Here is a 22,534-nt window from a genome sequence, read left to right as displayed (position 1 = left end):
ACTTCCATTATATCTTATATTTCTATAAAATATTTGGGATGTCTACAACTAAGATTGTAACTTTACTTAAAAATGACTAAGGGCAAAATTTGCTGCTGGGACATCAAAGAGATAAAAGATGTTTATGGCAAACAAACTCAAATATACACAGCACCACACTATCTGTGGCAGCAACACATAGAAATGAGTTAGTATTCTTTGTCAACGCTATTACAGAACACTCTATGGATAAACAATCCTTATTATATACTGCTTTCCATTTTTCATGGGAGCAGGAGTCAGTCTTTGGTTCCTAAAGAGTTGAATAACTGTCACAAACAAAACAGTTTAGGAGATCTTGGTCAGTATTCTTTGTATTAACATAAAAAATAAATGATTCAGTCCTTTTCCTTAGTATTAACAAGGAATGTAAAAAAAAAAAAAAAAGAAATAGGAAAAGATAATACTTAGAAGTGAGATAGTTATAGGTAGCTTAACATTACAAGCAAACAGAAAATAAGAAGATATGTTTCTTGTTTTAAGCTAAGGAGAGGCTAGTTACTCATACATTTAACACCACAAAAATAGAGAAACAGACAGGACCAATCCTTACTGGGACTGTGCAACCTCAATCTCATTCGAAATCATAGACTTGAGGATACTTAGTGCATCATAAAAGCATTCAGCACTGTACCAGAATAGGCCCTTAAATAGATATATTGATATATTATGGGTGGAATTTTAAAAAGCACTTGGGACTGGCCTACTTTCAGTTCCACTTATGCCATTGTAAGTGGAACAATTTGGCCCACACTGTGCTTCTGAAAATCCCACACTGCAAGCATTAGAACTATGTTTTATTATTTTCTTAAAAATCTAACTTTAATATTCTTCCAATGAAGATACATATTTGGCTCTTCTGATTTTGGAGGAATAAAAGTGCTGTTTACTAGGATTAAAAAAAAAAAAAAAAAAAAAAAAAATAAAAAAACCGAAATACTGTATGCACCCAGACACATTGTTTTAGGCATTAAAATCCCTGACATTGACACTAGTGGCACACGCGGAAACAGTTAAGAGTTTGTGTAGATCATAATACGCAACAACTGCAAGATTTTCCATAATACACATGCAATATGTATATAAATATGATTTAGATGGCAGGCAGGGTATCATATAGTTTTGCTGGCAATAAATAAAATTAAAAGCTTTCTTTCAAGCAAGTATATATATGAAATTGATTCTTCTATATAGATATGCAGGAGGCCTAGAGCTCAAAACTAGTATAACAGTTTACAGTCATAGCTGGCCAACAATTAATATTTCCTTCATTTCACATAAGGTATAACCTTTTTTTTTTAAGCATACTTACATTTTACACTTGTTCTTTCATGCTAATAAAAACATTCCAATAGAATTCAAACGAGAACGCACTCAAATACATACTGAAGCATATTGAGCAATTTAAAAGCAATGTACACACATTAATTTACATCACATATTTACAAAACACATTTTAAAAAGGAACAAAAGCATTCATTTAAATATGGAGAGGGAGGAGGGAAGAAGGGAGCGATTTAGTATTTAAAAAAAAAAAAAACTTGGAAGAAGGATCTGTCTTACTTCCAGTGAAGCTACAAGTCTATTTTCTGCAATTTATTTAGTTGTGTGGTTATTATAGAGAATATGAAGGAGGAAGGCTTGAACAGTTGTCTCATGCTGTAAACATCTGAGTGGTGGCTGCTGGCTTTTCTTTCAGAAAAAATGCATGGTGCATACAATAATTTTATTTCTCATCCCAAATATGCATCATATCATCCAATGGTCAAAATCCCTAATTCTAAGCTGCTGTTTGTTGTGAGGGTTTTTTTTGTTGTTGTTCTTGTTGTTTTTGTTTTGTTTTGTTTTACAGTGTCTATACTGTCTATTAGTATCTTCCAGTGTTAAAAGTTTGCTCCAGTAGGGTTGCTTTGTCATTCCATTTCCATCAATAGTCTCTAACAGGAGCAAGTTCTGGTATGAGATTAACAGTTATATTTTTATACAATCTACTGACAAGTATTTTAGGAGTATATATTAAATTGTTCAACCCATCAATATACTGACGTTCTCTGGAATACCTCAGAAGTTTATATCTGTAGAGGGAGTTGGAAGAAGAAAACATGAGAAAGATTTGCAAGAAACCATTCCATTGATGTTAGGCATGACACTGTAACAGTTCATTTTGAAACGCTACATTTTTTAAACCCTGAAAGTACCTCTCAGTCATTTGAAATTACTAAATTACCTACCTTAACTTTAAAAGCCACCCACTTTCACCAGGTTTTTTAATACAATTACACACAATACAATTACATTGTATGTACATGTACCTAAGTTCATCTTAAGTCTAGACAACAAGCTGGGCAATTTATATATATTCTTCTTGTGGACCCAATTTTTAAAGAACATTCATTTTTTTTTATTATTTTTTTTCCCCTATAAAACTCACTATAGAGATAAGAGAAGATCTAGGTACTTTTGCAGTGTATCACCACACATGCAAAATGTCTGAAATTCATTTCATCCTTGAGATAACTGCATTTGCGAACATCCAAATTGGACTTGATTAAAAAGCAGTTTTCCCTCATGGGTTACTAATATATATATTAGTTTCATATCACATATTTACTACTGTCTACAGTGCACATCAATTTTCTGCTTTATTCTCAACTGTTAAATAATGATGTTCTTCACATTACATTACAACAGTAGCTCATCTGCTGCATTCTGGTTGCTATTCTACTCTATCAACGTGTTTTGCATTTTTGTAGCAAAAGAAAGGCACCACAAAACTAAAATTTAGCTCAATATAATCAGGAAACAAGAAGATCTGTTTTCTCAGAAAATAATGAAATATGATGGAAGAATCAATCCTTGAGTAGTTCTAAAGTTGGTTTTCACAAAGGAGTCATTTTCCTCAGCTGTACTGCTTCCTTTTGCAAGATATTTAAGACTAGTGAAGCCCTCCCAGTGCTAATGCCCAAACTATTAAAGAATAGTAACTTTCTTCACCAAAGAGACCAAAGAGAATGACATTAATATCTTTTGACATACAAACCCTATCACTTTCATAATAAATAAATAAATAAATAAATAAATAAAGTTTAAGAAAATACAGAGTTTAGCCCTAAAGAGGGAGTAACACTTAGAAGCACTGACTGCTCATTTTATGCGCAGAAGATATACACATATATGAAAAATCTTTACATCTTTAGCTGTAGTGTTTGATTAGTTTTCAATTTTTCTTACCGTCCTAAAAACTGGACTTCACCTCTGTGATGATGAGGAATGGATTTGTACTTCCCTAAATCTCCCTCTGGTCTTGTTACATTGTATCCAGCATAATGAACCCTACAGTACAATAAATAAACAATTTTATAAAGAATATCATAGAATTATAGAATAGTTCAGGTTGGAAAAGACCTTCAAGATCATCAAGCCCAATTGTTAAAATATGTTTTTATAAGTTACAACAAAAATTAAAATTACATAATAGATCTCTTAAAGCTAAGTCTTTGCATTTACTGACATTATCTCCAATAAAAACAAAAACAAAACTTCTAGTCTAATGACAGAGGTTGGACTCGATGATCTTGAGGTCTCTTCCAACCTAGAAATTCTGTGATTATGTGTGATTCTGTGACTAATAAAGCTGACAAAACCAATAAAATGGGAAATATAAATTGTTATTTATTTAGTATTTCCTGCTTTATTGCAAAGCAGGATGAAAAGAAAAACAATTAAAATAGCAAGGAAAACAAATAACTACTTTAAAACATCTCTTTTTGAAGTCATGCAGACATCTGTTTTAAGAACTCTACTGGAATGTTTTACAATTGTTTACTGTGTGCAGTTAGTAATACAACAAACATTGCCATCCGTTATCCAGTTTGTGACTATCACTACAGTTACAAATTAAACTACCACTCAGACACTGCTCCTGTGATATTAAAGATTAAATAAATACATGCTTGCTCTACAATCTGTAAAATGCTGTTCTATAATGCTAGCAGCAACAGAAATATAAATTAAAATTAAAAAGCAACATACAGAAGACTAGAGGAATTAGACTAAATATGCTTAATATTGTTATCTGTTGTTATATCTGTTATTGTGTTAAGAGACCTCTCTCTTAAAAGACTGTTAACTCTCCCCAGGCCAAAAGAGGTGAAGGAAGAATGAATGTCGTACTTACTCTTTTACACAGTATTTTCTGATATTACTAAACTGAATTCTTTAGAAATGACAGAATTTGTTCATTTAAAACAAAAAACGCTGAATTGCTCTCAAATGGTGGATATAAGAGAACAATAAGAAAGACTTAATAAGCACTGAACACTCACCTGTTCCAAAGATCATCATCTTCTCCACCCCATCCCCAAAAGGCATTAGGAAATCCATTGATCTTCTTGAATTGTTCCACTGTCAGTCCACTTACCCCACCAAAGAACTCATTGTATGGAAGACTGAAAACAAAAGACAAGTTTTGTATTATCTGGACTTAGGAAAGTAGCCTTCTCATTGAGCAACACCTTTCACTAAAACATAAAGAACTCTAAATTAAGGACAGATGTGGAATGTATCCATTAAGGGAAACTGGTTCACAGATAACAGGCATTAAGTAATACAAATGGAAGTTGAATAAAATATTTGCAGTAGTGTCTCATTTGCATGAAAGGTACTCTTTAGACTGTAGCTCATGTTAGTATCATCACATGAAACATGTCTACCACATATTTAAGATGGCTGATTTAGACTCAAAGCTGAAAGAACTGTGAAGCAAAGCCTTCAAACTATTGTACTTTGACACTATTCAACTGGAAAAATTGCTCTTTATCCATTTGTAAAAAAAAAAAAAATTAAAAAAATCAACAATTAGTAATGTATTTAAAAATATATACGTTAATTGATACATCTAAAATCCTGAAAATTTTGACAGCTAATTGGTTGCCAACCTGAAGCACAAACACACAGTTGTGCTTTCAATGCATTGCTATTGATCTGTCCAGCAAAACTGCTAGAAAGTTATACAATATTCAAGAATGTTTCTGAGTCTTTAAGAAAAAATGTGGATAAAGTTAGTTACTTACATGTACATGTATTTGTCCAGCTTTGCTGCAAAATGACGTGGCATTTCTCCACACCCATAATAATTACGGTCATTTTCAGGTAAGTGATCTACATCATGAAATATAATGCAGTCCCAGACAACATCCTTCATAGCCTCCTTGAAGCCAACATTAAAGAGCATTGCACGATTAAAAGGTTGTGTACCTGTCTTCAAACACAAAACAAAAAAGAAATTGTAAGAGTCAAGAAGAAAGAGACATAATTTCAACACTATGAGAAATACATCATCTTCCGCACTAAAAAAGTATTGGCAAAGATGTCTGTTATTCCTCTAGTTAAGCAGAGCAGTAGTTCTGATTAACACCAACCACATCAATTCTTATTTTGTGATTTAAAAGTCTAGGCAACCTTCTACCTTGCACAAAACTTAACAGCACTAGTAACTTACAGCACTAGATCAATACAGCATTATATTACCAGGTAAAGAAATACTGATATAAACTAAAAAGAAATATTTTGTTTCTTAAAACAGTTGACTGTTTAGTCAAGCTGTAATTGTTATGTTTTCGTAACATTTACATATATACATTAATGACAAGCATATATAAGAATTTCCAATTTCTTAGAAACTTCTATGAAGTTAAATTCAAATTATTTTTATTTCTAGCACAGTTTAAATCTCCACATTTCTATTTTGAACTAACAAGACAGTACAACTTACAAGACCTTTTGATATAGCAAATGCATTTTAAATAACTTTTTCATGACCATTTAGTGGATCTTTTTATTTGTTTTCTGGTACTTTTCACTTATGAAAATATCATATAAGATAAACCATGAAAAGTAAGTCCAACAATTTCTTTGGGAGGTTATCTACTACAGCCAACAACAGTGCAAATTCCTCTGTTAATCTGAACTATTTTGTTCCTTCACTGTGACTTGCAGACATTTCTGGTTAGCTGTTTTTGTGTTTTATGTTGTTTGTTTGGTTGGTTGGTTTTGGTTTTTGTTTTTCCTACATAATCGTTCCTCTCTGTTTATGAAGAGTCTCTTAGTCTCCAGCTGGTACTAGCTGGTAATTTTTTAGGATCAACACCACCACTATATTTCATATATATGAACTGGATAGAACACACTTTAAAGTTACTGTCTTTGATTGGATTCCAGTGAACATGTGCTGTAAAATGTTTTTCCCTAAACAACCATTCCCAATTATTATCCTTAAAATGTGTATTTGTTGTTGTTGTTGTTTTACCTTGAAAACTTATAAAGACAACAGATTCAAAGAGGCCATGTTATCACCCGTAAAATACCAGCCTGCATTTGAAAAAAGGACATAGCATAATCCTGGAAATGGAGCTGAACTCTCCTTTTTCACTCAAAGGCTTAGAAGGGCGGTGAAACAATTTTTAAATTTAAATTATAAATCCCAAAGAATCACTTTTCAAATAAGTGTTGTTACCTGTTCAACAACATAGAAGGCAAATTCCAGCCGCTGCTTCTGCAACATAGGTATCAGATGCCGGAAAAAAATTGGAAGATGCTCATGGCGATTCCGGAAAGGAATGAGGATTGCCACCTTCAAAAAATTATTTATAGCAAGCTATTATATTAACATTTTTAAAATGTGATGTTTTAATACAAATTAAGTCTTCTGTGGCTTATACAATCTTTTTAATTTTTACTTTAAAATTGGCTCAGTGTTCTACAACATGTCATTTCCACTAAGAAAGCAGCTTGGAATTTTGCTCAAGCAATTAAAAAAAAAAGAAGAAAAAGTTATTACGTAAAAGTTAAATATGATTTTCCTTTTATGATCATTTGTATTGCATTAAGCAATACAAACATTGGAAAAGTTTATGTCTACAAGGAAACCATTTCATGCTTTTTTACAAGCTCTAGTGTCTTCCTAAACACAGCACAATAGATACAATATAGTATACAAGATGTTATATAAATCTATAGCAGTAAAAGGTTGAGTGCTTACAATTGTTAACTACTGTTGAATACAAATAGGAAAAAAAAAAAAAAAAAAAAGGCAAAAAAATATCTCACCTTCCATCGTGGCTTACAGTCTTTTGGTTTCCAGTGTCCTCCTGGTTTAATGTCTAAGTCTTTTGAAAATAGCTGCTGAATTTCATCAAAACTAATTTCACTCATATTGACATCAATAAGGCCTCCTAAATAGAGGAAAAATTTATATTAATTAATTTCAATTAAGATCTAACTCTGAAAGATTTATCACAGGCAAATAGAATCAGGAAATTTGATTTACATTACAATATAGATTAAAAAAAAAAAAAAAAAGAGAGAAAAAAATAACAACACACAATTCATAGAATCCTCTTAATGTTAAGCTTTTACAGAATTAATGTCAGTATTTCCCAATACAAAAATCCCTTCAATGAATCCCATAAGCAAAATGTTCATCTCAGAAGACAAAGAACAAGACAATTTCAGTTTTGTATCTCTTCTAAAAAAAAAAAAAAGTCACCTTCTATTTCTACTTCTACTGTTAACAATTCCAATTCATCTGCACTACTAAACTGACATTCAAATTCTAGGTGTCTCTCTGCCTGCACTTCTTCTAAAAAGAATATGCACCTTCATTCTAAATATGCACCTACATTCTAAATCCAGCAATTTAAATTCTATATATTTATTTCATATGCAGACTTCACCCACTGACTGTATCAGACCAATTTATAGCAAGTGGACAGATTTGAGAATTACCACTGATAGAACTGATTAGCCCAACAGGAAAAATATTTGCAAATGGATACTGATCAAAGAGGATTTCAGCAAGATATTGAATACAGACTACAATATGGTAGCAAAAAAAATCAGGTTAGTACTTATTACAAGAAAATACTAGATCGTCAAATAAAGATTTTACAATAACTTTCTGACAGATACCATAAAACATTCTTTATTTTTTGTCTTTAAACTCAAGTATTTGGTAAAGGTTGAAATTTTAAGGACGATGAAATAAATTGTTACCATTTTCTCCCCTGCAACTACATGCAAGAGATCTTTTCATGGAAAGAAGGAAAACGTTTTGTAATTGCTTGATGCTGTAATACTGAATTGACTAGCTACCTAGACTCTTTTGAAAGATTTAAATTTTTGGAAAATACAACAAATAACTGTTAGTTACAGTATCAAATCAATTTCGATTATCAAGAGACAGAGAAGCATCAAGAACCATGCAATTGAGTTAAAGAATCTAACAGAAAAAATAAAAATAAATATCAATTGTTACACCACAAAAGGAATCAAACAATACACAAAATACACAATGTGAAGTACGAAGATGTGAAGCACTAAGATCTTAGTCTTAGATGTGACCACTGGATGATGAGAAATATTTAAATGTAAAAAAAAAAAAATAAAAATGTAGGAGCCAGGACTAGTTAAACAATATTTAGATAAGGCGGACACTTTTAATTTTATGGAACATGACTAAATTCTCTCCAGATTGCTTAAAAAGTATAGTAAACTATAGTAGATCCTGAAACACTGGTATTATGAAAGTACGCAGGAGAAGGGTGAACAGGTATCTGTAGTGTTTCATTGTCATTGATGGGGAGTGCAGAAGAAGGAAAGATCTGCATTTAGTATTCACTACTTCCATTACTGTCAAGCTACAACAAAAAACAGATTTATTTATAAAACCTGAAAAGAAACAAAAAGAATAAAGCAAAGGAAGCAGAAAGCATTATGAAGAACAGAATCTGGACAAAAAAAAAAAATAAAAATCAACAAATTAGGGATACGTATTGAAACCGAGTGAAATTAAATATATAAATGTATCTACGGATTGTTACTTTAGGAGAAATGAAACATTCACATACAAAACAGCATATACTTGGCCACGCTACAGTATGCATAAAGAGATTTTGATGGTTTCTAATGGATTGCATATTAATATGAGACAATAAACTGTAATGCAATTGCACAAAAATGGCAAATCTCATTCTGGAATACATTAACAGCTGTTGTATGAAAGACAGAGAAGGTAATTACTGGTTTGTTTTGTTGCCTTAGTCCTACCAGGGCTTTAGCTGGGTATGATGTTTCAAAAGGAAATCAAATTAGAGAAAGTCTATGGTACAAAATCAAGAATCACAAGAGTTTTAGAACTACGCAGTCTAGAAAGGCTGAAAGAATTGGTTTATCTACCAATAAGAAGATCGACAAAAACTTTGTCTTTTCCTAAACACAATATTTTGTTATACAGACGGCAACCAACTCTTGTTCAAGCATCACGAAGCACAAGGAAAAATCCAACGATTTTTTTGGATGTGGGGGGTAGGTAGAAGGAGGCAGAGGGGAGTAAATGCAGATTGAATATTAAGAAAATCTCAATCATTCACCTGATGGAACACTAGAATCTATAAGTTCTGGAGAACTTCCACTGAAAATTATTTGTTAAATACTAATATTTATTATAATTATTAATATTAAATTCTAATATTCATTATAATGGTTAAGGTACATTTAATCCCAGGGTATTGAGGTGATCATACTAAAGATCTGTATATTTCTTATAGCTCACTAAGAGCCACTACTTCTAATTGCAGTGACCTTTGCAAACTAGTATAAAATTGAGATGACCTTAACATAAGAGTTTTATTTCATATAGCTGAAACAACTCGTCTGCATTCCATTTACATGTCAAGCCAGTATTAAAATTATACTGATTCTGAATTACAGAAGATATGAAAAATTCTTTCATACTGCTTTTATGTTGAAGTAGAGGTATCTTGCTCCAGTTATGAAGTAGCGTAGCAGTGCTCAACCAGTGCATTGTAACCTGAAAGACTGAGTCATACAGAAGCCACTAGCTACTCATATTTTAAGAGCACATGTACTTGGGACAAAATATGATTTTACCATTCTCATTCCAGGATACAAATTTTGCAAATTGAATTTAGTCATGTGAAGAAATATAGTTGACTTCTGTAACAACCATAGATGACTGGGTAGGTCAAAATATATGTGATTCAACAAGCTGTTTTCTTTGACCATCTCAGGACCATCTGCAACATTTCATTATATTAGATAACCTTGAAAGAAGTTCTATTTATAGAACTATACACAGATAGATATTAAAAAGTGACGCATGAAAACCAAAGGGTGGGATATATATCTCCTTGCTGAATGGTAACTTATCCAGTGAATTACTGTCTATTAAAAGTATAATTTTTCATTAAATTCAGCACAACATGGTACAAATGAAGAGATCACTCAAAAAAGATGAAAAAGAGAGCAGTAATATGAAGGCAAATTCTGGTAGATTTCCGTACAGCCAATGAGGTTTATAGGAAGGATGGCAAAGTAGAATGGAAGTCTCTATTCTGGCAATTCCGAATACACTTCAGTGCAAACACATTTGCATTAGTGATTTAAGATTATGTGATAAAATTAGACTCATCAACAACTGACTTTCCTTATCCCTCCACTTCTGGACAGTAAACTAACACACAAGAGGAACAGTTTAGCGGAAGCTAGTACAGTTTTGAATTAACTAATTTGGCAGAATTCATCTGCCAGATTCCTTGAAAGTATCCCAAGAAATACTAATTTATACACATTTTTCAACTGGTACAATAACCATCCCTTTTCTTCAGTTACTGAGTTGATATTGTCAGAACTTTTTATTTGATTCCCAAAGCTGGGTAACTAAAATTCTTACTATTGAAATAATTTAGTTTTGTTACATACTTTTATTACTTTTTTAAAGTAATTACATTTTGTTTTAAGTACAATCCAATTTACCAGATAAACATTAATGTCAATTTAAAACTTACTCATGTAAGGCAGCTTCTCTGGACAAGCCTGGTAAGGAGAGTAAGTGAAGTTTTCTGGAAGATACATTGTTGTTTGAGCAACACAGTCACTAGAATTGTTTCCTTCAGGATAATCTTAAAAAGAAGAATTGACTTTTGTAAAAAACAAAGTTATCCACTGATTTTGTAACATATCATCAGACAGGTGACAACGCTGACTTTGTAAGTAGCCAATTCCATGCAGCATGATTAAATAACTTTTTACCACATTAACAGTAATTCAATTAAGGTATCTTTGTTACAGCTATGACATTTTTCCTACTAAAGTGAACTGATATACAGTAACTCTTTGGTCTTCTCTCTAGTTACTGAAAAGTAGTGCTTGTGTCTCGGCTTTCATGATCAAGCTATGTCTTTAAGGTTTGTTTTGTGTAGGTTTCCTCCCTGCATCCCAAAAAGCTCTTCTAAAATGAAATTAAAAAAGAAATATTCTTACCTGTTCCATTCAACGTAGTGTTTTTGTTAGTGTACAATCTGATCATGTGTCCTATTGTTTTTACATTTTCTTTCAACATGATACCACGAGCTTGCACCATAAAGAGATATGTGTTTGCTGATAAAACAAAAGGCAATTGAAATTTTGAATTAAAATAAGGTATTTCCAAATTATTCTAACATCTATTTATAACATGTTCAGTATTTACTACTCGGTCTGAATTCATGGCTAGTGAGCATTAATCCTCCAGAATGAAGAACCACAGAGTGAAATGTAACAGCAACAAAATGAGAATACTATAAACTCAGTCACAGGTCTATATAAAACTATAAGAAGTCAATATAAATTTTATATGACACCTTCATTTCTCTTTAGCTTACCAAAAGCATTTACCAGTACAGGGAATCAACTGCATTTACCAATAAAAATGTTCTCATATGGAGATGCTTATGCATCCATCTCTCATACATGCATAAATACATACATCAGAGAAACACTGGATAGAAAAAAAAAAATCCAGAAATTCCTTAGTCCCAGAGAACTGCCCCCAAAGAACTGTTAACTCACTAGTTAACACAACTTTCGATCAAAATGCACTGCTTTCAACCCCCAACAGCTGTTTCAGTATACAACTGCTACAAATCACTGGCAATCTTAAAGTATTAATGCTTGATAATGATGTGAAATATTTATTATAGGCATCAAGCACAAGTAAATCAACATTCTGAGTAATTACAATACTCATAGCAACATTATGAAATATTCCTCTCTCTCAGCCCTTTATTCAAAGCTCCAAATCTGATTTTAAGACAACTCTCAGTCCTAAACAGAAAGAAAGTTGGAAGACTTTCTAACACTACAGAATAGCAGGTTTACAGAGACATAACATTAACTCCCATTTATCAGGTGTGGTGTGTTGACCTTGGCTGGCAGGTAAGCCCCTACCAGGGGCTCGCTCACTAACCCCCAGTGGGATGGGGAAAAAAATGGAAGGAGAAAAGCAAGGGAGTGGGAAAGCAAAACCTCATGGGTTAAGATTAAGACAGTTTAATAAAGTGAAGGGATTCAAAAATAAATAAATAAAAAATAAAAAAATGATGCAAAACCAGTAATGTTCTGTCAGCAACCACTACTTCAGGGTGAGGGGGACACAATTTTGTTGCTGAGCATGACATCATATAGTATGGAACCTCTCTTTGGTCACTATGGGTTCTCTGTCTCAGCTACATCCCCTCCCAACTTTTTACCCATCCCAAACTTACTTGCCTGGGGGTAGGACAGCATGGGAATCAGAAAAGACCTAGATGCTGTACAAAAGCTGTTCGGTAACAGCTAAAACACTGGTGTTCAGCAACATCGTTTTGGTCACAAATCCAAAAGATAGCACCATATGAGCTGCTATGAAACAAAGTAACTCCACCCAAGCCAGACCCGGAACATCAGGATACATCCAACTTTGTTCTTTGCACAGTTTTAACCTGAATTAAAGTACAACCTGACTCACATCAGGGTGTATTTCTGCTATTAAGTCACCAACGCTTCTAGACAAACCACTTTTTGTTGCAAGTAGGAAACTGTTCACTTAAATGTATTTTGGGCAACAGGAAATAAAACAAAATAAAACAAAATAAAACAAAATCAATATAAGCTAGATCTACAACTCTGATAGATACAAGAATAGACAAGTCAATACTCTTCAAGAGTTCAAGACATTCAAACTTTTATTGAGCTCTGCCTTCAGAGGTGTCCATTCCCAGAATTATTCCCCAAAGTCAAATTACTGTTTTTCTCCACAGCAGTTATTGTGCAACCTTATACATCTTTATACAATGAAACACAGATTATGATTTTACAAGAGAAAAGATGTTTTCATACACCTATGACCACTGTCTGAACATAAGCAGCATGGCAATGTAGCATTAACTGCGACACCCATTTACTAAGCTGTGACAAAATTAAGAGCCTTTTTATAGGTATATATTAGACTATTAGACTCAGTATTGCGTGCCCCCAGAGTTCTATGCTTAGACCTCTTTCAGACAGCCCATAAGTCATTTCACTAGCTTCTTCTTGATCCTTTTTTTTTTTTTTTTTTTTTTTTTCCCCATTAGCACCACAACCTCAAGCTTCCTAAGAATATCACCTTTCCTAACAGTAATGCTCGGTGCTTTCCCTTCTACTTACATGTTCATTAGCCTTGGGATTTATTTTTATTTTTTCTGGCTGCTATCAAACCCAGCAAGCGCATGCACTTCAGCTGTTATACAGAGATATGTCACTTATTAGACAAACAGTGACAGAAATTATGGACACTTTGTAGTCAGCAAGCATATTCTCCAGTATTGCTCCTGTTTGAAAGGAAATATTTGCTCCAGAAGTCAATGGAAGGAATATTTTCCTAACAGACTACTGCTGTAGTTTTAGGAACCTGACACAGTACTAAGGACAGAACTAAGACTAAGACCTTCAAACAAGTCCACAGAAAAGTTAAGAGGGCCAATAATTGCCCTCAGTTCCTATAGAAACTTTATGCTAGACCAGATGAGAAGGCAGACATAAACCTTGACAGAACAGATTTTCTGCAAAATCACCTATATCTCCCCTTTTTGAAAGCCCGTTTATGAAGGAGAACTTGCTGCTTCTGCAGAAAAGGAGAAAAATGAGAACAAACATATCAGACCTTTGTGGCAGACAAAGCTAGAAAAGATATTTCTCTAAAAAAATAGGTGTCACAAACAGATAGGATCCAAAAAACAACCAGGCAAAGCCTGCTGCCACCTTGTCCTAAACTGCACTTGCTAATAGGAAGATCTAACCTTGCCATGTTTGAATCAAGCTATTCTTGGAGTCTATGCCAATTCAACACCTCATCTTCCTGGCCAATCCGTTTGCCAAATCACCATAAACTTCCACCCAAATACATAAACACAATGCAGTATCTTCCTTTCTATGCACTTACTCTACACATTTTGTAGCAGCTGCTTGAGAGTCTACCGCAAATAAAGATAACACTTTACTTGAAAGATAATACTCCAGCAGTTGTTCTTTATACCAGAGAACTCCTTGCAACAAATCTGGGCAGGGCCCATAGTTTCCACTATCAAATTAATGATCACACTTAATCTTCCAGAACTGTAACCTCTCCCTCACACCCTCATGTGACAGGAGGTTCTTCTATTGAAAAATAAATATTGTGTGTCAATGTATCTTTCATAATTCAGTCCTTCTGATTGGCATAGCTGGTCTGCAACAGACAACAACACCTTATCGTAGCATAATATCCCAGCTGTCTCTCTTTTATGCTAATCTATTCATAGATGCACTAGAGCACAAAGCAAAAGAAAACCTACACAGTATCCAGCCTCAAAACTGATAAAGCACCGCACCTTGCCACTGCCTGACTGACTTTATAATCTATTACTGTTCAACAGCTGCTCAAGTGATGGCAGATGCTTGAGTTGCCAATTAATTACTTTAGAAGCTAAGAGCATCATGTGAAATCAAAGATATTAACTTAGTCGTAAAAATAAATCTGCTCTATTAGCACAGGTTTGTCAGCAAAGGCCTGTGTAAAAGAGCATTGCATAAAAGAGCATTACGTGTCAGATCACTCAGCTGTGACAGCAAAGCATTCCAGATAAACTACAACAGCAAGAAATGTCAGAGAAAATTAAGTCTTTCTTGCAAGCATGTTAAGAGAACAAGACCGAGAGCAGAATACCGAGGACTACAGTTTGGGAACTTCCACGGCAATCCTCTTTTCAATTGCCAGTAGTACTTGAATATGGGTTATCTCCCTGAGCTTGGCACAGGCTTCCAGAAACACTGCCTTTGTTGTCATGAAGATTTCCTTCAGCTATTATCTTGCTGCATTTGTACCAATCACCATGCCTGTTACCATGAAATACGATGCACATAACAGGAAGTAAAATTTTCAGTTTTAATCAAACAAAACACAATGTAACCACTCACAACTAGTTTTCTTCATATTCTCCTTATTTCACTAAACATGGTCCATAGTAAACAAGAAACTGCACTCCTAACTCAAGAAATGTATAGAACCCAGGCTGTCACATAATGTGCATGGTTATAAGAAGTGCAGATGCCTTGGAATAAATACTGTACAAAATGCTCCACCTAATCTCAAGTGTGAGCAATAACTCATACCTAATTCAGATAAAGATTTCACTGACAATTGATCCAGACCTACATCAGTGATCAGAGATGCACCTCCACAGGTCAGTCATCAGAAGTCCTGGGCTAATGACTGACATTCTGAAGAACAGAAGGAAGAAGATAGCGCTGCGATTATTTCAGCAAGACAGTCAGAAAAGCATTAATGAGACCACAGACTATGACTTTTAAGATACCAAAGAGTAAAAGATGAACAGACTTGGAGATTACACATTTCATTTTGAAATCATAAACTTTATCATAAAATAATAAAAAAGCCTTATTTCAAGTACAATTCCACAGTAATAAAAAAAAAAGTTAACACTCAATACTTAAAATACAAGAAGGTTACGAACAGAGCAACCCCAACAACATTATACACTCATCTTCAGGAAAAAAAAAAAAATATATTGAAAAGCTCAGATGGGGATACTTTATAGAGAATCCAGGAACACTGCAAAAATTAAAATGTTATAGACACTGCTTTATGGAAACAGGTCTTGCCAAATGGCCTTTTCCTCCAAAGTTACACATTTGCTAGTCAACAGCTGTTTTCATAGGGCTTCCAAAAAGCACATCCAATACACTGAAAAAAAAAAAAAAAAAAAAAAAAAAAAAAAAAAAAAGAGAGAGAGAGATGGATTCAAACTGCTTAACAGAAAGATCTCAACTAGTAACGGTAAATGGGAAATCATTTCACAGCTTTCTAGAACAAGTCTCATGTGGATCTCTTCTCATCTCAAGGTTCAGATTAAATTCTAAACAGTAATCTAAATATATAGTAAGGAGAATTCAATTTAAGATGGCTTCTAAAACATCACAGTCAAGAATTGAGGTGCTAGGAATATTTTTTACAAATAGAGACTTTAAAGCAGATTTAATAAATAACTAAGCAGATTTAATAAATAACTTTGCAGTAAAGGAGAATAACCAAAGCAAGCTAAGACTGATGGAAACTAGTTCCCGTCTGCAAACTGAAATCTACAGAGAGCATAGATAAATTCTAGAGAAGTGTTCAACTTAGACTAAATAATTCATAAGATTTTATTTATTGTTATGTTTGTTGCTAATCAGAAGTTTTTGAAGCACATGAAACAATCAGAAAAATGCAAAAATGTGTATGCTTTGAAACCATTTTTTGACTTGACTTATTGCTGAATCTTTAAAACCAATTTTGCATAATTTGCAGTTTAACAATAACTCCAAACTTATTTCATGGGCATGGGGAGACTGCTTTTGAGTCTGTGTATGAATACCTCCTTGTAGGGAACACGTATTAGAAAGGTGCAGATCACTTCAATCTGTTGGAAATATGAATAACTACAGATGTGTCTGGAGGTTAATAGGGATCATTCAGACAGTGCAGATGGACAAATCTGTATCAGCTATAACAGAGAGGCTTCAAATTAGTTTTAGTGGCAGTGTTTTTTCAATACTCCAGACAATGTCTGCATACTCACTGCCACAAAGAATATGCCTAATTGGTGAGTCCTCTGGCTGTGAGGGATTGAATAGCTGTCAGTTTAACCACTAATCAGAGCCAGTAAGAGGAAATCTCATTGGTCAAGTCTCCACTTATGGGTGAAGAACGAACAATAATTAAGCTTTCTCTAGCAATATTTTAAGTGTGACACTGTGACACCTGATATAATCTTCAACACAACTTCTAACATATTTGCTATAGAGTTGGACTCAATGATCCTCGTGGTTCCCTTCCAACTCAGGATACTCTGTTCTGTTGTTCTACCTACTCTCCAATCTCATCCTATTAGCCAATTATGCAGCAAGTCAAAAATAATTCAATAGCTAATTCTGAAATAATTTATTCCAGATGAAGCCTTTGATAACAGATGGACCTAAGTAAAGCCAAAAATAGCTTCCAACCATGTTTGTAGCACAGGCATTTTCCTGCAGAAAGAATGAAGCAAAGGGATAGAAAAGTTTCACTCATTCAAGAAACTTGTAAGAGACCCGCAAGAAGGATTTCCTAGAAAGCAGTAAAAGGAGCCAGCAGAAAAAAAAAAAAAAAGAAATGCGAACATCTACCACATCCTGCAACACCTATCATCCATTTATCAGATGACACTTTCACACAGCATAGAGAAGACAAACAAAGGATTTATTCTGTTTTAAACAGACTAGCTGTATTATTCCTGTTTCAGTGCAGCCCTTGAGCTGTATTAAACTTACTGCCTTGAAGACACACACTCTATTAAAAAAAAAAAAAAGTCAGACTCATCTGTGCATCATTGTAGCAAACACAATCAACAGCATGCTGCCCTGTATTAGAAACAACATCATAGCCCCAAGTTCAAGAGCAGCAATTCTCCTCTATCCAGCTACTTGTGAAAACCATATTTAGGTATTCCAGCTACTTTGGGGATTCCAATAAAAGAAAGATATTAACATATCCGAGCAAGTCCAGGGGAAAGCACGTGATTTACAAGAAGAAAATGAAAGAAATAGGTTTGTTCAGTTGTAAGTAGAAATGGCTATGGGGAGAGTGATTTTTTTGTTGTCTTAAGCTCTGTAGTGGAAATGCATACAGAAGATGAAACTGAACACTTCTTGGAGCTACACAGAGAAGAGAGAAAAGACAATGAACGCAAGACACGAGATGGGAAATTCCAGTTATGTGTTACAATTTTCTCTGTGTTTTTAAACATGGGAAAAAGTTGCCCAGAGGTAGTGCAGAATCTCCATTCCTAGAGATATGCAAAACTCAACTGGACATGGTCCTGAGCAACCTGATATAATAGGATCTGCTTTCAGCAGGAGGTTGGATCAGATGACTTCCAGAGGTCCCTGCTGATCTAAATTGTTCTGTGATCAAACAGAAAGAAACAGAAAGCCTTTGGAAACATCAGGGAAAAAAAAAAAAAAAAAAAAAAAGGATGTCAGGAAAAAGAACATTAACACAGAGGCTGTACCCATATCTATGGGCTGTGCACCTGGAAGCACCGGCTACTAATTATCTTGCGGAAAGCATTTTCAGCTCTTTCCTCCATTTCTGCTTAAGTTCAGAAGGAGTGATATAATCTTTTCCTACTAGAAAAATGATTTCCTAATACAGAATAGGAGAAAAAAAAAAAAAGATATCAAATGTGATATCAATTTCACAATATCAAATTTGTGAGCTGAAACTGATGGAGATGTTTTGAAGTTCCACCTAGCCAGCACAGCTGCCCCTCGGTTAGGATTGCCAGAAAAGGCATAAGGTTTCAATAAGATAAGCAGAAGACCAGGAAAGAGAAAACAGTAGCTGTTTTTTTATCCTGTCTCATTCCATTGTGCAGGATTTCTGGTTACTGATGCCAAAACCAGACTGCATCTTCCCTGATCCCTGCACTGCTCCCGAACCAGTCCTCACAAGCACTACCATGTGCGCTTGGCCAAGCAAGACTGCAGTTCACTACCATATTGAGAGCTGTAAGGTGCTGGTAAAAGTCCTCTGCTGGAGCCAGACAGAAAAAATAACCCAGATTGTTTTTTGAAACCAGTTATACTGTCCAGCATGATTTCAGTTATGATGCTGATAGAAATATTGAAAAGCCTACTAAGAAAAAAAAGTCTTTGGGAATTCTCAGATTGCCTTGGCAGTGAAATAAGATCAGTAAATGCTCTCTCTTAATGCTCTTACCACAGCCTTCCAACTTTGTCCAGTTCTCCTCATCTTTGGGGACACTCCATGATGTAAATGTGAAGCTAAATGTGTTTTGAATAGCTGTCAGCACCACCACACATTGACTATTAAAGATGCTTTTATCTGTATTGGTATCTGCAACACTGAATAAGAATCGATTGTTGCCAAAGATTCCAGCTCTCAGGTAGGTTCCTCAGACTCTACCTGCAATATGTAGAGATAATTGGAACTTCCAAGGAAGTTTCAGAATCACATGCCATCTTCATTAATTAATTCAAAATCAGTGTCTTCAGCTTGTATCTTCTATTTCAAGTACTGGAGAAGGAGCACCAGATGAACACTGTCAGAAAAATGGTCCTTCTGTCAAAGCGATGCTTCCTTCCATCAGATACATGAGACTAATGCACAGAAGTCTCATTTACACATTAAAATGAAATTTTTAAACATTTAGATTTTTTTCTACCATTTCATTTTGCTACCTAATCCTTCTAGTTGTTTGTTTTTAAACATCCATTCAGAAAAAGTAGTTTTCTTCTCTAATCAGCACTCACAGATCAATCTGCATTAGTGTTCAAGCTCCTCTGACTACCAAAACAAGAGAGGCGGTGCTGAGGTAAGGTTGCAGCCATCTCTACCCCACCCTATCTTCTGTTCTTGGGGAAGTGGGGAAAGGAGCTGCAGGAAAAACATAGCACATGAATTCTTCTCAACCACATAAGCCCTGTATTATATTATGTGGAATATTATATGCCTTAGTCTCAAAACCAAAACCCTGAACTTTGAATGCTTTTCCTCCCTCATATTCTGAAATACACAGGATAACAGACGTTCCTATTTCCCAAAGAACTAATGTTCTGTGAACCTTCTACAAAAAAGAGAAGCGACATACATATAATTACTGTGCAAATATTTACAATTTAGAAATAATTAAAAACATTAAAATAAGCAGTTGAGATTTTTCCCTCTAAACAAATTAGCAGTATTTCAAATTCACAAAACCTGCAGTTTCATTACAAAATGCAGCAATACTGTCTTCTAATGGGCATGAAAGCCAGAGACGATGTGCTAGCCTCTCTGAAAACTCTCATAGTGCTAAGGACTTCCTTGTGCAGACATCTCTCTTTGATAAGCCAAGAACTGCATGCTAGGAGGGAACTCCACTCCACCAGCCCAGTAAGAATTCAAATTTTCACTCCATTTTGGCATTTCAGGAAATCATTCTGCACCATAACCCACTTATACTTCTTCTCCCACTTTCCAGCATACCACTGACCTACACAATTCCCCTCCAAGAAAATTGCCAGGGTGGCTGTTGGGTTTTATTTTAGGACAGTATTTGATGTTCTTTCTCTCTATTGTACACAGTAACATTTCCAGGAGCAAATTCCTGGGAAACCATCACGTCTGCAAGTTGACACACTTAGATCAGCAGCATAAGATTTCCTATTGCCCTTTCCTTTACCATTTTATATGTTCACTACCCCAGTAAGACCGGCACAGGACAGCAGCATTCTGAACTGTATTTGAGAAGTATCAGAGACAAAATGTTGTAGGGTTTTTATTTGTTTAAGCTGGATTAGTTCACAACAACTGCATACACAGGGCAGCATGCCATTGAACAGGAGCTGGAACGAGCTGTAATCTCACAAACTTATCTAACTACTGAAGGTTTGTGTATTGTAAAACTACAGCTTGAAAGGGCTGACTGCAGTATATACATCTCAGATAGCAAGAGAGACCAGTTTTGGTGAGCAAGGTGTGTTTTGTTTTTAAATGTTCATCAGGCCCAAGTAACCGACCCCAAGAATTCTGTTGGTGCATTCTGTTGTTTTCATTTCTCTGCTGGTACAAAGAAAACTGAACAAACATCTAACTCAATAGCAAAATGAAGTCAGTTAAGAGAGTCTAGTTATTAGAGGCTCTGACTCTGAACAAGGTACTGTGCAAATGCTGCTAAGACAATATCCAGTGAAGAAGAAACATTTAAATGATTCTGCAGTAAAACTCCAGCTACACCTATTATGTGTGTTAATAGTTCTATTATAAAAACGTGGAAATGGCACTTTGTTTTCTAAACCATAAGCCAAGTGGTTGTATTTACAGTCTATTATGATATTACACGAGTGTCTTGGAGAACTAAGATGTCTAAATGGACCCTAGCAGCATCATTCCATCACAGGAATGAATTAGGTAAGTACGGGTGAAGTAGCTGCACCCTGAAGTGGTTTAAAAGCTACACAGATTATGAACATGAGGAAGCTAAACAGCAGTCAGCAGGAAACAATTACTGCAGGGATTCAGACACCTAAGCAGTGTGGACAGACATTTCGTTGCAATGACTGCAGATAGGAGTTTTAAGCGCTGAGGCAATACAGTGAGATGGCTACACAGATACTTTGGGAGTCAGAAGTGCCGGAGAAAGTGTCAACATTCCTTGGGAAAAAGGGCAAGCACAGCCTAGCCAACAGACACACAACACAGTGAAATATGGAGCACCACACAGATTATCTCAGGGCGAACGCTGACTTGTCCTGAAAGGCTCATTCAGTGAGAAGAAGCCCGATGCCCTCCCAGAAACAACATACGAGTGACCTAAGCAAACAGCACGTTGACTGGTGCTTTGTGATGTGTGTTTTTTAAAACCCGGCCCAGGCTCGCAGTTACCCTATGCAGCATTTCTTACGCAGCTCGTCTCCCCGCTCGCTGCAGCAGCGCTTTCGGAAGCGGGGAAGCCTGCGAGGAGAGACCCGTCCCGGTGACAGACGAACACGACAAGTATTCCGACCCACTCCCAGCTGCCATCCACGCCTGCTTTATTACCACGGCACCGACCTACCTCTCGCCGGCAGCTGAACCTTCTAGAGCGCTGGGAGCCGGCAGAACAAAGATGCCAGGCGAACACCGGCCGGCAGCGCCCCGCTGGCCGCCCGCAGCCCTCAGCAGCGGGGGGGGGGGCACGGGAGGAGCCGGGGCAGGCGGCTGGGGGTGCCCAGGGGGTGCCGAGGGGTCGCGGATCCCCCCCCCCATCACCACCACCACCCCCCGCCTCATCCCCTCAGAGGGGAGCACCCCCCCCCCCCCAGGACTCACCGATGCCGGGGGCCACATAGATGAAGTAGAGGCAGGAGGAGGAGAAGGAGAAGAAGAAGATGAAGGCGAGCATGGAGCGATTGGAGACCCGCAGCGCCTTGCGGAGCACGGGCATCCTTCCTCCCTCCCTCCCTCCCTGGGGCACAGCCGGCCGCCCCCTCCGCCTCCCCGCCAGCGGGGGACGGTGCCCAGGAGGAGGAGGAGGAAGAGGAAGAGGAGGAAGGGCAGCGGCCCTTTGCGGCCGGCTCG

The 22,534-nt window shown here is 35.8% G+C and overlaps 1 protein-coding gene across 1 annotated transcript; it reads right to left on the bottom strand.

Annotated features, from left to right (window-relative positions):
* Nucleotides 1–1,864: 1,864 nt before the first annotated feature.
* B4GALT6 (beta-1,4-galactosyltransferase 6) lies at nt 1,865–22,442 on the bottom strand. The gene is made up of 9 exons (XM_032181608.1): nt 22,286–22,442; nt 11,380–11,496; nt 10,905–11,018; nt 7,147–7,271; nt 6,554–6,670; nt 5,112–5,299; nt 4,365–4,487; nt 3,271–3,372; nt 1,865–2,114 (listed from the first exon to the last, which is right to left on the bottom strand). The coding sequence occupies exons 1-9, from the start codon at nt 22,398–22,400 to the stop codon at nt 1,967–1,969; spliced, it is 1,149 nt and encodes a 382-aa protein (XP_032037499.1). The 5' UTR covers nt 22,401–22,442; the 3' UTR covers nt 1,865–1,966.
* Nucleotides 22,443–22,534: the final 92 nt, after the last annotated feature.

This window comes from Aythya fuligula, chromosome 2, assembly GCF_009819795.1.
Source record: "Aythya fuligula isolate bAytFul2 chromosome 2, bAytFul2.pri, whole genome shotgun sequence".
Lineage (NCBI taxonomy): Eukaryota > Metazoa > Chordata > Aves > Anseriformes > Anatidae > Aythya > Aythya fuligula.
Note: the sequence above shows the minus strand (reverse complement) of the source record. Positions and strands in the feature narration are given on the sequence as shown.

Excerpts from the sequence above, each read along its gene's own strand:
- B4GALT6 (XM_032181608.1), bottom strand. The coding sequence starts at position 22,400 with ATGCCCGTGCTCCGCAAGGCGCTGCGGGTCTCCAATCGCTCCATGCTC. Across the intron at positions 5,300-6,553 it reads CCTTCTATGTTGTTGAACAG|ACAGGTACACAACCTTTTAA; the intron begins GTAACAACACTT and ends TTGTGTTTGAAG. Across the intron at positions 3,373-4,364 it reads GATGATGATCTTTGGAACAG|GGTTCATTATGCTGGATACA; the intron begins GTGAGTGTTCAG and ends ATTGTACTGTAG.